This window comes from Lepidochelys kempii, chromosome 7, assembly GCF_965140285.1.
Source record: "Lepidochelys kempii isolate rLepKem1 chromosome 7, rLepKem1.hap1, whole genome shotgun sequence".
Lineage (NCBI taxonomy): Eukaryota > Metazoa > Chordata > Testudines > Cheloniidae > Lepidochelys > Lepidochelys kempii.
Window position 1 is genome coordinate 112,588,748 of NC_136386.1, and position 16,072 is coordinate 112,604,819.

Here is a 16,072-nt window from a genome sequence, read left to right on the forward strand (position 1 = left end):
CCCCAACAGAAGTTGGTCCAATAAAAGATATTACCTCAGGTCTGGTCTACACTACAGACCTATATCAGTATTACTACATTGCTCAAAATGTGAAAAATCCACATGCCATAGCAATGCAGTTGCACGGACTTTATCCCCCGTGTAGATAGCACTATGTTAGCAGGAGAGCTACTGCCTCTCGGGGCGGTGGAATAACGATGCCGACAAGAGAGAGCTCTCACATCAGCGTAGAGCGTCTTCGTGCACTGATACAGTGGTCTAAGTATAGACATGCCCTCACTCAACTTGTCTTAGATTTTAGGTACTTCTATGTGCTATTTTCATAGCAAACAAGAAAAAAGTCAAGTAAATAATTCAAGGAGTCATTTCTAATGGACCTGTTCTTGATTTTGTAACTGTGGTTTTCTGCAAATTTAACATTATTGCTTGTCAAAAAAGTGGTAAGATATAATATGTCTCAAGGCTGCAGTGGGTACAAATCAAGAGACATGTTTTAAACATAGGGAATGCATTACTTTCCTTAGTAAATAAGAGAAAAGCACAGGTGTATCTTAAGGGAAAATAAATCAGCTTACACTGTCCACTTCCTATATTTTGCTGAAAAATAAAACTAGCAACTTTACTGATATTTGCATATATTTTTCAAGAACATAGTATAAAATGATACTTTAATTCATAATATATATATATGACATTAAACTCTTGCATTCAGAACTAATACAACACAAACATTTGCAAAGGGCAAGATTACATTGCCATTTCCTTGGTAGGAATCTTAATTCATTTGCAGCATAATGACTTTGCAAATGAGCTACTAGCTTGATATAAATTTTAATTATTATTCATAATTGTCTTTTTTCACCCTGTCTATAAAACAAACTACTATAAAGCTCATTTTGTTTTGCAGCCAAGTACATATATTATGGTATAAAACCCACAGGCTATGTATAAAAATTTAAATCTTTCATTTGTTTAGAAGAAATTATTTATCTGTATGGAATCTCAATATTGTTCTAATGTTATAATTTTTAAAAAATACTTTGGGTTTTTTTTAAACATATATTCCAGGAAGATAAAAACAAGACTGTTTCCACACTGGCTCAGACCAATGGTGCATCTAGCCCAGTATCCTGTCTTTTGACAGGGACCAGTGCCAGATGCTTCTGAGGGAGTGATCAGAACACGGCATTTTATCAAGTGATCCACCCTCATGGTCCAGGCCCAGCTTCTAGCAGTCAGAGGTTTAGGAACACCGACAGCATTCACTTGCAGTCCCTGACCAGCTTGACTAATAGCCATTGATGGACCTATCTTCCAGGAATTTATTTAATTCTTTTTTTTAATCCAGTAAAAGTTCTGACCTTCACAACATCCTCTGAAAATGAATTCCACAGGTTGACAGCGAATTGTGTGAAGAAGTAACTCCTTATGCTTGTTTTAAATCTGCTGTCCATTAATTTCATTGGTGACCCCTGGTTCTTGTGTTATGTGAAGGAGTAAATAACATTTCCTTATTCACTTTCTCCACACCAGTCAAGATGTTATAGACCTCTATAATATCACCTCTTAGTCATCTCTTTTCCAAGCTGAAAAGTCCCAGTCTTTTTAATCTCTCTTTATACTCCTAATCATTTTTGTTGTCCTTCTCTGCACTTTTTCCAATCCTAATATATCTATTTTGAGACAGAGTGACCAGAACTGAATGCAGTATTCAAAGCGTAGGCATACCATGGATTTATATACTGGAATTATGATATTTTTGTCTTCTTATTTATCCCTAATAGTTCCTAGGATTGTTAGCTTTTTTGACTGCTGCTGCACATTGAGCAGATGTTTTCAGAGAACTATCCACAATGACTTCAAGATCTTTCTTGAGTGATTTTGTATGTATAGTTGGGATTAATATTTTGCAATATACATTACTTTGTACTTATCAACATTGAATTTAATCTGCCATTTTGTTACCCAGTCAACCAGTTTTGTGAGATCCCTTTGTAATTCTTCAGTCAGCTTTGGGACTTAACTATCTTGAGTAATTTTGCATTGTCTGCAAACTTTGCCACCTCACTGTTTACCCATTATTCCAGATCATTTATGAATATGCTGAACAGCACTGGTTCTACTAGAGATTCTTGGGGGACCCACTTTTTCTCTCCACTGTGAAAACTGACCATTTATTCCCACTCTGGTTTCCTATCTTGTAACCAGTTACTTATCCATGAGAGGACCTTCTCTCTTATCCCATGACTGCATACTTTACTCAAGAGCCTTTGATGAGAAACCTTGTCAAAGGCTTTCTGAAAGTCCAATTCACTACAACCATTGGATCACTCTTGTCCACGTTCCTTGATCCCCCTCAAAAAATGTTAATAGATTGGAGAGGCATGATTTAAGTTTACAAAGGCCATGCTGACTCTTCCCCAACATACCGTGTTTATTTATATTACTGATAATTATATTCTTTACTATAGCTTCAACCAATTTGCCTGGTATTGAAGTCGACTTACCAGCCTGTAATTGGCAGGATCGCTTCCGGGGCCTTTTTGAAAAATTGGTGTCACATTAGCTATCCCGCAGTCATCTGATACAGAGTGATGGGTTACATACCACAGTTGTTAGTTCTGCCAGTTCCTTCAGAACTCTTGGGTGAATACCACCTGGTCCTGGTGACTTCTTATTGTTTATCAATTTGTTCCAAAACCACCTCTATTGATGCTTCAATCTAGGACAGTTCCTCAGATCTGTCCCCTAAAAAGAATGGCTCAGATATGGGATTCTCCCTCACACGCTCAGCTTGTATGAAGACCGATTCAAAGAATTCCTTCAGCTTCTCTGCAGCAGCCTTGTCTTCCTTGAGATATACTTTAGCACCTCAATCATCCACAGGCCACACTGATTATTTGGCAGGCTTCCTGCTTCTGATGTAGTTAGTTAGTAGTTAAAATGTTATTAGTTTTTCTAGCTTTTGCTAGTTAATTTTCAAATTCTTTTTTGATCTCACTAATTATACTTTTACACTTGACTCACCAGAATTTATGCCCGTTTCTATCTTCCTCAGTAGGATTTGACATCTAATTTTTAAGAGATGATGTTTTGTCTCTAATCTCCTCTTTAACTCTATTGTTTAGCCATGTGGAATTTTTTGGTCCTCTTACTGTTTTTATTTTATTTGGGGTATACATAGAACTTGAGCTTCTATTATGGTGTTTTAAAAAATGTTCCATCCACCTTGCAGGCATTTAACTCTTGTGACCGTTCATTTTAATTTCTGTTTAACTAGCCTCTTCGTTTTTGTGTCATTCCTATTTCTTCTACTGTGCTGGATTTCTCTGGTGTTTTCCCCCTACAAGGATCTTAAATTTAATTACATTATAGTCCCTTTTACTGAGCAGGTCAGCTATATTCACCTCTTGGGTCAGATCCTGGGTGCCACTTATGACTAAATCAAGAATTGCCTCTCCCCTTGTGGGTTTCAAGACTAGCTGCTCCAAGAAGAAGTCATTAATGGTGTCTAGAAATTTTATCTCTGCATCTTGTCTGGAAGTAACATGTTCCCAGTCAATATGAGGATAATTGGCATCCCCAGTTATTACTGGGTTTTCTGTTTTTGTAGCCTTTCTAATCTCCCCGACTATTTTACAATCACTGTCACCATCCTGGTAAGGTGGTTCACAGTATATTCCTGTTATACGCTTATTATTCAAGCATGGAATTTCTATCCATAGAGATTCTATGGTACTGTTTGATTCATTTAAGATTTTTACTTTATTTGGCTCTCTGCTTCTTTTCACATATAATGGCACTCTCTTATCAGCGTGACATACTCTGTCATATATATTTTGTACCTTCTTATTACTGTGTCCCATTGATTATCATTGTTCCACCAAGTTTCTGTGATGCCGATTATATCAATATCCTCATTTCATATCTGGCACTCCAGTTCAACTATCTTAGTATTTAGACTTCTTGCATTTATATACAAGGACTTTTAAAAGTTATCAATATTTAGTTCTCTGCCTTAATGTGATATAACTGAATACAAGAAAGGCCATACTGGGTCAGACCTACAGTCCATCTACCCCAGTATCTTGTCTTCCAACAGTGGCCAATTCCAGAGGGAACGAACAGAACAAGAAATCATCACGTGATCCATCCCGTCACCCATTCCCATAGGGCTCTTTTTCATTTGACTGTTTCTTTTCAGGTCCTACCTGTATTTCATCAGCTTCTATCCTCTCCTCTTTACTAGGATATAGCGTATTCCCTTTAATAAATACTCCCTTAAGGGATGTGTCTGTCTGAACTGTGTGCTCCTCCGCACCTGTTGGATTTCCCCCCAGCCCTTAATTTAAAAACTCCTCTATAACCTTTTTAATTTTACATGCCAGGAAGCTAGTTCCTTTTTGGTTTAAGTGGATCCCATCCTTCCTGTACAGGCTCCTCCATTCCCAATAGTTCCCCAGTTCCTAATAAACCTAAAATCCTCCTCTCAACACCATCATCTCACCTATGCATAGAAACCCTGCAGTTCTGCCTGTCAAACTGGCCCTGCATGTGGAACTGGAAGCATTTCAGAGAATGTTACCATGAAGGTCTTGGACTTTAATTTCTGTTCTAGCAGCCTAAATCTGGCCTCCATGACCTCTCTCCTACCTTTCCCTAGGTCACTAGTATCTACATGTACCATGATCACTGGCTCCTCCCAAGCACTGCACATAAGCCTAGCTAGATGTCTCAAGTGGACTGAAACCTTCACACTCGGCAGGCAATTCACTGTGAGGGTCTCCTGATCATCAAAAACCCAACTATCTATATTTCTAATAATTGAATCCCCAACTATTATTACCCATCTCTTCCTAATAACTGGAATTCCCTCCCCTAGAGTGGTATGCTCAGTGCAAGAGGATATCATAACATCATCTGGAAGGAGGGTCCCAGCAATGGGATCATTTCCCTCTGCTCCAGCCTGATGTTCTCCTTCCCAAAGGCTTTCATCCTCCTCAACACCACAGAGGGTGTCAAGACTGGGGATAGGACTGCTCTGTTATGCTCCAGAAAGGCTCGTCTATGTAACTCTCTGTCTCATTTAGCTCCTCCAATACAGCCACTCTGGTCTCAAGAGTCCATACTCTGACTCTGAGGGCCCTGAGTTTCTTGCACCGAATGCACACATTTGTCACCTGCTGTTGAACTTCTGCCTGCATTTTTTTTTTGATCTTGCAGGGTTTTTGTTTGTTGGTTCTTTGTGTTCATTTTTATTTTCCTTTGTGGGGTTGTTGGTTGGTCTAAGTTTAGAGAACGTTCATTAGGTGCATCTGACTCTCATGCTCCTTCTTTAAAGTCTTACACAAAACTCCCCCTTTTGCTGCTCCTGCTCACGAGCTCCACTGGTCCCTTACACACTGGCTTTTTAAAACCCCTGTTCTCCCCAAGTTAGCCATCCATGATATAGGTGGGCCTTCGAACAAAACAATCAACTGTTAGACTGAACAGCTAAAATCCACAGCTGACCACACACAAAATGGTAACTCATTCCCACACCTAACTGCATTGTACAGCAATTAACAAAACACCCTTTCCTCCTTCATCCCATTTCCTGCCCCAGGTGGCCACAAAGAAAAGAGACTTTGCAGCATGTATAAACCACAACAGATCGGCATGGGCCCTCTTCCCACAAAATCATCTGCTGGCAGCTCCCTCTCTTATAAATCTAATGAGCTCCAGCTCAGGAACCTTTGCAAATCACAACTTCAGCAATTTGGAGAGAGAGGAAAAGGTGTAGCCTGGAAATTTAGGGTTTAAAGGTCAAAATAAACCAGCACTTAGAAGTCAAGTTACCTGAACTGTATACTTCTGTATTTCATCCAGAACAAACTCCACTTCTTTTGAGGTTGTCAATGAGGCAAGATTCCCACTCAAATTGTAGCAGTATAGTTTGGCATTGTCATAGCTTTCACGACTAGAATTTATGCGGAGGCAGGCATCGCCAATGTGACTCCATCCTTCCCCACACAAATGAGCTAGTACAGAAATCGCATTAAGATACAAATTTATAAGTTGTTAAAAAAAAAGCATACAAACGCACACCTAGAGGGTTTAATTTTGTTTTTTTTTCAAGTCACAGTCCAGTATATACCATTACTCAGTTTCATCATAATGTATAAATGTATTATTAAACAACCTAGAAAATCAAGTTTTATATTACTTTGAATGTCAATGTAGTAAAAGTGCCAATTAACAAGAAAAAAACATATACAGTGTTGCAGTAAGTTATATTCTGAGTTATAGTCTAATAGCATCACTAGTATAACCTTTCTGATATTTATAAAGACTTAAATGTAAATAAGCATTCAAGGCTATACTATGCAAATAATATATACAGGTTTGACGTTTTGGTGCCATGGCAATAGTTGTCTCAGAAAAATGAGTAGATTAGAGTTTATCTAAATCTTTTTTTAGAAATATGAAGACATTTATTAGAACCAAAAGATCACAAAGGTGCATCTTCTTTCTTTTGTCCCTTTTATAATTTTAAAATAATAATCACCCTATAACAGCATGGTGGCTAGTCACACAATACTAACTGTCAGTAAAACAAATTTCTGATATTTTAAAATTTTAGGGAAAGATATGTTTTTAATCTTATTAGTATAAGTTTAGCACTAGTCACATGCACATTGTTAAAAGATAAGTAACTAATTGATAGCAGTTAATGTATTCTATTAAACTAGCATCTTCAAAGATCATTTACATGCACTTTATGATTGTCTAAAACTTATTATTTAAAAATTATTCACTGAGCAATTTCCGCAAATAATTTGTTCGGTAGATTGTTTAGAAGCAGTTTAGAAAGTCAAGGTTTTTTGTTAGCTTTGATTAGACACACAAATAACACAAATAACATTTGTATTGTTTATATTCCCTGACTGGACGTGCATGGTGTATCGAATCTATTTTACAGTAAGAATATTTGGGTTTTAGAAAGTCAAAATTTACTTTCTGGGAATGTTCTATATTAGCATCTTAAAATGAACTGTTATCATGAACATTCCTGCCAGTGAACGCAGTCACTAGATTATCCTTGAAAAGGAGATCTTAAAGGAGAGTGAGCACATACAAAACAAAGTCATTTTTTTCTAGTTGAATAAATATTCATGGAAATTAATTTGGGATATTCATCCAGCTCTCAAAATAATTAAAAAGTAGATTTCAAATTTCAGAGCTTTTACCTGGTAAAGCCTGGCATTCTTGCTGACGCTGATCCCACTGGCAGTTCAGGTTTAGTGAGCAACTTTTACAGCTGGTCAATTTATTACAGATCTGTTCATTTCTCACATGACATTTGGTGTAGTTTTTGACGGACTATAAAAAACAAAACAGACAGAGAGTATACCTTTTATTAAACTGCTCATAGATCAGAAATCAGGAGTAAAGTGCACAAGGCTCCCACCAATCCAGTTATTTGTGGGTTAGACAGGCAAATGAACCCATGATTCTAAAAAAGTGGGAAAGGATTCTGGTGTGACTGACTGGAGAAGAAAAAAAAATAAAGGACCTCATATGGCAATGAAAAAATAAGAGCTAAGAGAAAAGAAAGCACAAAATGTAAAAAAGAAACATTTGTCAAGAATTCCAGTAATTTCATCTTGGATTTTTAAAAAAACTACTTGTATTTAAGATATGAAGTATAAAATTTAAAGAACCTGAAGACTACCATTTTGGCAGGAACAAAAGAACAGATCAGGAACAAAAGAATTCCCTCTGCACTTCAGTGAATGAGCAACAAGTAAACTCTGTTTGAAGGCAATTTTTAGCTAAGATGCTCTGATGACTGAAGTATTGCTCTCTAAATAAGGCATTTATCTTTTTCTTGTTTGGGGCTTTTAGACCAAGATGCAAGTATTGATACCTTATTTAATAAATCACATAGACAAGTGTCATTAACATACACTTAAGACGGTCTCAATTAATTTCATGTCAACACAACCAATAAAAATTAAGGAATTCACAACTTAAGGCAACATTATAATCATCAAAAAACCCTAACACACACAAACTGCTCAAGTCCACAACAAATTCCTTTTCAAGTCCAACACAACTGGTCACAATGTGCACATATGCAATTCTTTGGATTCAGATTCAAAAGACACAACATAAACTCCAACCTAATCTAAACTAAGGTATATTCCCCACGAACAAAGGCATACTAGTAAACCCAGGCTTAGGTGTTGGAAGTGGTGATGTTCAGCTCGTAGTGACAATACGCATCAGAAGGACAAATTTCAAGCATTTAAAAATTTCTGAAATAACGCAAGAGGAGAAGAAAAGCAGGAGGTGACAGTGTAAGTGAAGAGAACAGGAAGGAAAAGAGGGAAGATTTCCAATTCTTTAACCCCTCCCTTTTTTTTTCTTTACTGTATAATGACAAAAAGTATACATTAGCTGTAGATCAGAAAGGCCCAATTCAAGCATGAATCCACACAATTCAAACTGACAGAGTTCAATTTTTCACTATGATCTGGACTTTGCCAAATAAATCTCGCTCCCAATTCACTGTTATATTAACATGGTCTGCAGTTAGACTGCACTGGTGGTATGATCCTACAGTGATAGCCCAGAAAGACCTTCCAGTTTCATCTAAGGGCATGTCTATATGAGGAGAATTCAGGAAAATTAAGGTGAATTAACTAAAAGTGTTTAATATCCATAAACTAAAATACATTAAACACTGTGTAGGTGGTCTCATTCAGCAGTAAAGTGGTCATAGTTAACCATAGTTTAGGGAAGAATAAGCTATAGCAAACTAAGGCCAGTTTAATCCTGAATGACAACATCCACACAGGAGTTTAATGCACTTCAATTTATGCAAATAACTTCATACCTTCAGCTGATTTGCGTTAACCTTCCAAATTGTCACCATGTGGACATGGCCTACAATAAAATGATGAGGCTACTCAAGTATTCCTTGATACTTCTCTTTTCTTATGATATGAAAGACTGTACTCAAAAAATGCAATCACTGAGGTTATCTAAATGGAAATACTTTGTCATTTAAGACAATTGGTGAGTTCTTAAGGGCCACCATTTCAAACCCACACAAAGGGCTATGCATATCTATCAAGCAGGTGTTTTATTTTTATGTATTTGAATTTTTCTTTTATAACTACCATGCTTGCCAACCAGCAGCACACTTAGGTCATCAGGTACCATCTATACCATTCTCCATTCCTTTCCCCAAACTCACCATCAGATTTCTTTACCATTCTCCGTAACTAGGCAAAAGATTATTTTGGCAGAAATGAGGCAAATACAGTGGTGCTGGAACAGTTTTTGGAGTCGGAGTGCTGAGTTGAACCCCTTACCCGCATCCGTGGCCCTCACTGCCCCCTAAACCTGGGGCTGGGAGCAGGACCGTGGCTTTGGATGGGGTGGCAGACAGGGGTAAGGCAGTGGAGGCTGGGGCCACAGTAAGGGGCAGATGCGGAGTCTCAGGCATGGGGCCAGCAGCCAGGCGGGACCCTGGGCACAGGGCTGGCAGCTGAGCAGGACCCTGGGACTGGCAGCAGTGCCCCAAGGGCAGGGGCTGAGCAGGACCCCAGGCTGGCTGCAGAGCACCTAGGCAGCAACAGGGCTGGCGGGTGGGACCCCGGGCCGCAGAGGCACGGGGCCAGTGGCTGGGATGCCAGGCGCAAAACCTGGGGATGCTGCAGCACCTTCCGTGCCTGTGGGCAAATACAGTTAACACTAAGACTCACTGTTTCCACATTCCAGAGACGGGTGGGTGAAGTAATCTCTTTTACTGGACCGACTTCTGTTGGTGAAAGACAAGCTGTCAAGCTTACACAGAGCTCTTCTTCAGATCTGGGCATCTTTCCAAATTTATAATACAAGGAGTATGCAGTAGTTAAAAATAAAGCAGAACCAATTTAGCTAGGTATTGCATTTCTCAAATCCACTACATCGCTAGACTAGATTAGTACTGGTATGGAATTCCTAACCTATGTCTAATATGTATTTGTTGTCTTTTCACAACAAAGTAATAGTACAATTATTAACAAAAGTCTCTACACTCAGTCAAACGAAAAGACAGGCCTGCCTGCTGCAACAATATGAAAAAGAATTAATTACATCCACAAAGAGCCCACATACTCAACAATTAATATAAAAAATGAAATTGGGTGTTCTTCCTGCTGTACTAGCTTTGTGACTCCTCTGGGTCATAAAGCAGTTTATTCTGCAGAATTGGAGAAAGAGAATTATAGGCATTGGGTACCTCTACACAGGGATAAAAGACCAACGGCATGGCTGCAACTGGCCCAGGTCAGCTGACTCTGGCTCGTGAGGCTTGGGCTGTGAGGATAAAAATTGCTGTATAGACATTCGGGCTCAGGCTGGAGTCCCTCCCCTCTTGCAGGGTCCCCATGCCCAGTCTGCAGCCTGAGCCTGAATGTCTTCACAGCAATTTTTCAGCTGCGAGCCCGGGGCAGCTATGTATTTATCATGGTGTAGATGTACCCATTCAGTCCCTCCCCATTAGCTCAGCTAGCAACTTTTAGGAAGACATTTAACTTAATTTTATTCAATTTACCTGCCTCTAAGATAGGTAAGTATTATTCACATTTCCTCCTGGGAATGTTTTGAAGACTAAGTAATGTTTCAGAGTAACAGCCGTGTTAGTCTGTATTCGCAAAAAGAAAAGGAGTGCTTGTGGCACCTTAGAGACTAAGTCTCTAAGGTGCCACAAGCACTCCTTTTCTTTTTAAGTAATGTTTGAAAATCACTTTAAGATCATCCACTGAAAGGCACAGTAGATGGGAATAGCAACACCACTAGCATTAGCAGAAGCTGACACTGCCCCCAGTATTTGGTTTTGGTTCATATGTACCGGGTTACAAATTAGTTCCACATGTGTGCAGTGTTGTAGCTGCATTGGTCCCAGGATATTAGGGAGACAAGACAGAATATCTTTTACTGGACCAGTTTCTTTTGGTGAAAGAGACAAGCTTTTTGAGCTGCACAGAGCTCTTCTTTGGGTCTGGGGAAGGAACTCGGAGTGTCAGCTTGTTTTCCAAAAGTAATTAACACATTCTATGAGATCATTCAAAGTGAGGTGGCCCATTAACACCTCTGCGGTCAGATGACAAAAAAGGAGAGCTAGTGGATTTCAACTACAACAACTTCACAATCCATAGAACAGCACCTCTGGGAGAAACCATGGCACCAAGACCCATCACACGGACACTATACATCAATTTATCAAGTCTACCTCTAACCATAGCTGTGTTATCTCCAGTGGACTGACTGTCTCTGCCCCACCACAGAACCTGTAGTATGTGTTAGTATGATACCATACTAACACATGGAGAACTAGAAGAATTCTTTCACAACAATGACGACGACACTACCTGTAGCCAGATGCAGCCCCTCCATTTGCTATTTCGAGTGCAGTCTGCACAGTTTCCTGTTATGCTGTTACAAAGACACAAGCAGTGGAAGCTCCCCAATGATGTTAGATGCTTGCTTAAAGCTGTATTGCTCTATATTACCAATTGTATTCATGCTTATGAACATGTAATCAATTAACATAAGGAATGAGTGAGGTAGTGTGAGTGACAGCCAATGGCAAAGCAAAGCAGCAAATATCGCCTTTTATGGAACCATGGTATTAGTTTGGTGAAGGTATAAATTTCGAGATGGGCGGCCAGGACAATTACCAACAAGGAAATGTAACAGCACGCTAAACTCGGGACCCGACTGGAAGCAGTAGAGCCCTCCTGCGGATCCGAAGGGACTTCGGGGACTCTCGTCACCCCGCAGCCAATCTCTGGGCAGCTGTCAACTGGCCAGCCTCAACCATCTGCGATATCAAAACCAACATCCATGCCTGCAGCCTGCCAGCATGAATGAGGTGTGCGTGTGTGTGTGTGTGTGTGTATATAATTGCACAAATAAGGGAAGCAATAAATCAACCCTCAATGCTGATCCAGTTCACCAACTGTTTGTGGTTATTTCTTGGCTGCTTCCAAGAATGGGTAACACTACCCACAACTACTACATCCCCACCAACAGTTACAAGAAAAAATAATCATCTGCCTGGACATCCCACAGTGGGAACATTATGCTGATTGCTTCAGGAAAAAAAATTGACTGTGAAATCCTTACTAAATAAATATCAGATCCACCACAATCTCTCTACCACTGAGAGGACCACTACACAGTCCCTGAAATCCAATCACCAGATAGCAATCAAATCAATAGACAAAGAGGGTGCCATCATAGCCCTCAACCATGATGATTACGTCAATGAGGCCAACTGACAACCCTACATCACCACCTATTATGAAGAATTCAGAGAATACTCCGCAACACAATTCACCCAGGAATTTAAGAATATGATCAAATCCTCTCTCAAACAACTCCAAGCCCTGGTCTACACTAGGAGATGAGGTTGAATTTAGCAGTGTTAAATCGATTTAACCCTACACCCGTCCACACGGCACCCATCCACAGGGCTCTTAAAATCGATATCCTTACTCCACCCCCGACAAGGAGATTAGTGTTGGAATAGGCCTTGCCGGGTCAAATTTGGGGTACTGTGGATGCAATTAGATGGTATTGGCCTCCGGGAGCTATCCCAGAGTGCTCCATCGTGACCGCTCTGGACAGCACTCTCAACTCAGATGCACTGGCCAGGTAGACAGGAAAAGGCTCGCGAACTTTTGAATTTCAATTTCCTGCTTGGCCAGCGTGACAAGCTGCAGGTGAGTGCAGAGCTTATCAGCAGAGGTGACCATGCAGAGCTCATCAGCAGAGGTGACTATAATGGAGTCCCAGAATCGCAAAAGAGCTCCAGCATGGACCGAACGGGAGGTACGGGATCTGATCGCTGTATGTATCGTTCCAGTTTTCAAAATGCCAAAACCTTTGTCAAAATCTCCCAGGGCATGAAGGACAGAGGCCATAACAGGGACCCAAAGCAGTGCCGCATGAAACTTAAGGAGCTGAGGCAAGCCTACCAGAAAACCAGAGAGGCAAATGGCATGCCAAACATGCCACTTCTATGGTGATCTGCATGCCATTTTAGGGGGTTCAGCCGCCACTACCCCAGCCCTGTTGTTTGACTCCTTCAATGGAGATGAAGGCAACACGGAAGCAGGTTTTGGGGACAAGGAAGATGATGATGATGAGGTTGTAGATAGCTCACAGCAAGCAAGCGGAGAAACCAGTTTTCCTGACAGCCAGGAACTGTTTCTCACCCTGGACCTGGAGCCAGTACCCCCCGAACCCACCCAAGGCTGCCTCCCGGACCTGCCAGGCGGAGAAGGGACCTCTGGTGAGTGTACCTTTTAAAATAGTATACATAGTTTAAAAGCAAGCATGTTTAATGATTCATTTGCCCTGGCATTCTCAGCTCTCCTGGATGTACTCCCAAAGCCTTTGAAAAAGGTTTCTGGGGAGGGCAGCCTTATTCCGTCCACCATGGTAGGACACTTTATCACTCCAGGCCAGTAGCACGTACTCGGGAATCATTGTAGAACAAAGCATTGCAGTGTATGTTTGCTGGAGTTCAAACATCATCCGTTCTTTCTCTCTCTCTGTGTTATCCTCAGGAGAATGATATAATTCATGGTCACATGGTTGAAATAGGGTGCTTTTCTTAAGGAGACATTCAGAGGTGCCCGTTCCTGCTGGGCAGTTTGCCTGTGGCTGAACAGAAATGTTCCCCACTGTTAGCCACAGGGAGGGGGGAGGGGCTAACCACACGGTGGGGGGAGGCAAAATGTGAACTTGGAATGAAAGCACATGTGCTATGTATGTAATGTTAACAGCAAGGTTTACCGTAAAAGAGTGTACCCATTGTTCTATAAAATGTGTCTTTTTAAATACCACTGTATTGGGGACCCAGCCCCTACCCCTTTTTTTCCCTCCACCAGCTGCATGTGTTTCAAGGATCACAGGATCTTCTCCTTCCCAGAGGCTAGTGAAGATTAGAAGGCCAAAAAAACGCACTCGCGATGAAATGTTCTCTGAGCTCATGCTGTCCTCCCACACTGACAGAGCACAGAAATATGCATGGAGGCAGACAATGTCAGAGTGCAGGAAAGCACGAAATGACCGGGAGGAGAGGTGGTGGGCTGAAGAGAGGGCTGAAGCTGAAAGGTGGCGGCAGCATGATGAGAGGAGGCAGGATTCAATGCTGAGGCTGCTGGAGGATCAAACTAATATGCTCCAGCATATGGTTGAGCTGCAGGAAAGGCAGCCGGAGCACAGACCGCCACTATAGCCCCTGTGTAACCAACCACCCTCCTCCCCAAGTTCCATAGCCTCCTCACCCAGACACCCAAGAACACGGTGGGGGGGGCCTCTGGCCACTCCACCCCAGAGGATTACCCAAGCAACAGAAGGCTGGCATTCAATAAGTTTTAAAGTTTTAAAAACTTTTAAAGTGCTGTGTGGCCTTGTCCTTCCCTCTTTCATCACCCCTCCCGGTGCTTCTCTCCTCCACCACCCCTCCCGGCCTACCTTGGCACTTATCCCCCTGTGTGTGTGATGAATTAATAAAGAATGCATGAATGTGAAGCAACAATGACTTTATTGCCTCTGCAAGTGGTGATTGAATGGAGGAGGGGAGAGTGGTTAGCTTACCAAGGGGCAGGGGTTTTCATCAAGGAGAAACAAAACAGAACTTTCACACCATAGCCTGGCCAGTCATGAAACTGGTTTTCAAAGCTTCTCTGATGCGCACTGCACCCTCCTGTGCTCTTCTAACCGCCCTGGTGTCTGGCTGCGCATAACCAGCGGCCAGGCGATTTGCCTCAACCTCCCACCCTGTCATAAACATCTCCCCCTTAGTCTCACAGATGTTGTGGAGCGCACACCAAGCAGTAATAACAGTTGGAATATTGGTTTCGCTGAGGTCAAACCAAGTCAGTAAACTGCGCCAGCGCGCTTTTAAATGTCCAAATGCACATTCTACCACCATTTTGCACATGCTCAGCCTGTAGTTGAACAGCTCCTGACTACTGTCCAGGCTGCCTGTGTATGGCTTCATGAGCCTTGGCATTAAGGGGTAGGGGCTAGGTCCCCAAGGATAACTACATGCATTTCAACATCCCCAACGGTTATTTTCTGGTCTGGGAATAAAGTCCCTTCCTGCAGCTTTTGAAACAGACCGGAGTTTCTGAAGATGCGTGCGTCGTGTATCTTTCCCAGCAATCCCACGCTGATGTTGGTGAAACGTCCCTTGTGATCCACCAGTGCTTGCAGCACTATTGAAAAGTACCCCTTGCGGTTTATGTACTCGCCGGCTTGGTGCTCCGGTGCCAAGATACGGATATGGGTTCCGTCCATGGCCCCACCACAGTTAGGGAATCCCATTGCAGCAAAGCCATCCACTATGACCTACACATTTCCCAGGGTCACTACCCTTGATATCAGCAGATCTTTGATTGCGTGGGCTACTTGCATCACAGCAGCCCCCACAGTAGATTTGCCCACTCCAAATTGATTCCCGACTGACTGGTAGCTGTCTGGCATTACAAGCTTCCACAGGGCTATTGCCACTCACTTCTCAACTGTGATGGCTGCTCTCATCTTGGTATTCATGAGTTTCAGGCAGGGGAAAGCAAGTCACAAAGTTCCATGAAAGTGCCCTTACACATGTGAAAGTTTCACAGCCACTGGGAATCGTCCCAGACCTGCAACACTATGTGGTCCCACCAGTCTCTGCTTGTTTCCGAGGCCCAGAATCGGTGTTCCATCACATGAACCTGCCCCATTAGCACCATGATCCCCACATTGCCAGGGCCCGTGCTTTGACAGAAGTCTGTGTCCATGTCCTAATCACTCTCATTACCGCGCTGACATCGCCTACTCGCCCGGTTTCGCTTTGCCAGGTTCTGGTGCTGCATATACTGCTGGATAATGCGTGTGGTGTTTATTGTGCTCCTACTTGCCAAAGTGATCTGAGCGGGTTCCATGCTTGCCGTGGTATGGTGTCTGCACAGAAAAAGGGCGCTGAACGATTGTCTGCCATTGCTCTGATGGAGGGAGGGGCGACTGACGACATGGC

The 16,072-nt window shown here is 41.9% G+C and overlaps 1 protein-coding gene across 10 annotated transcripts in view; it reads right to left on the reverse strand.

Annotated features, from left to right (window-relative positions):
* Positions 1 to 16,072, reverse strand: part of ATRNL1 (attractin like 1) — a 1,086,620-nt gene that overhangs the window by 762,579 nt on the left and 307,969 nt on the right. For 9 of the 10 annotated variants that reach the window (XM_073354269.2, XM_073354264.2, XM_073354268.2 and 6 more), the window contains exons 15-16: positions 7,230 to 7,362; positions 5,839 to 6,020 (exon numbers count right to left, since the gene is read on the reverse strand). The exons of the other annotated variant lie outside the window; for it this stretch is intronic. In XM_073354269.2, coding sequence (XP_073210370.2) covers positions 5,839 to 6,020; positions 7,230 to 7,362 — 315 coding nt within the window. The remainder of the gene's footprint in view (positions 1 to 5,838; positions 6,021 to 7,229; positions 7,363 to 16,072) is intronic. 10 annotated transcript variants of the gene reach the window in all.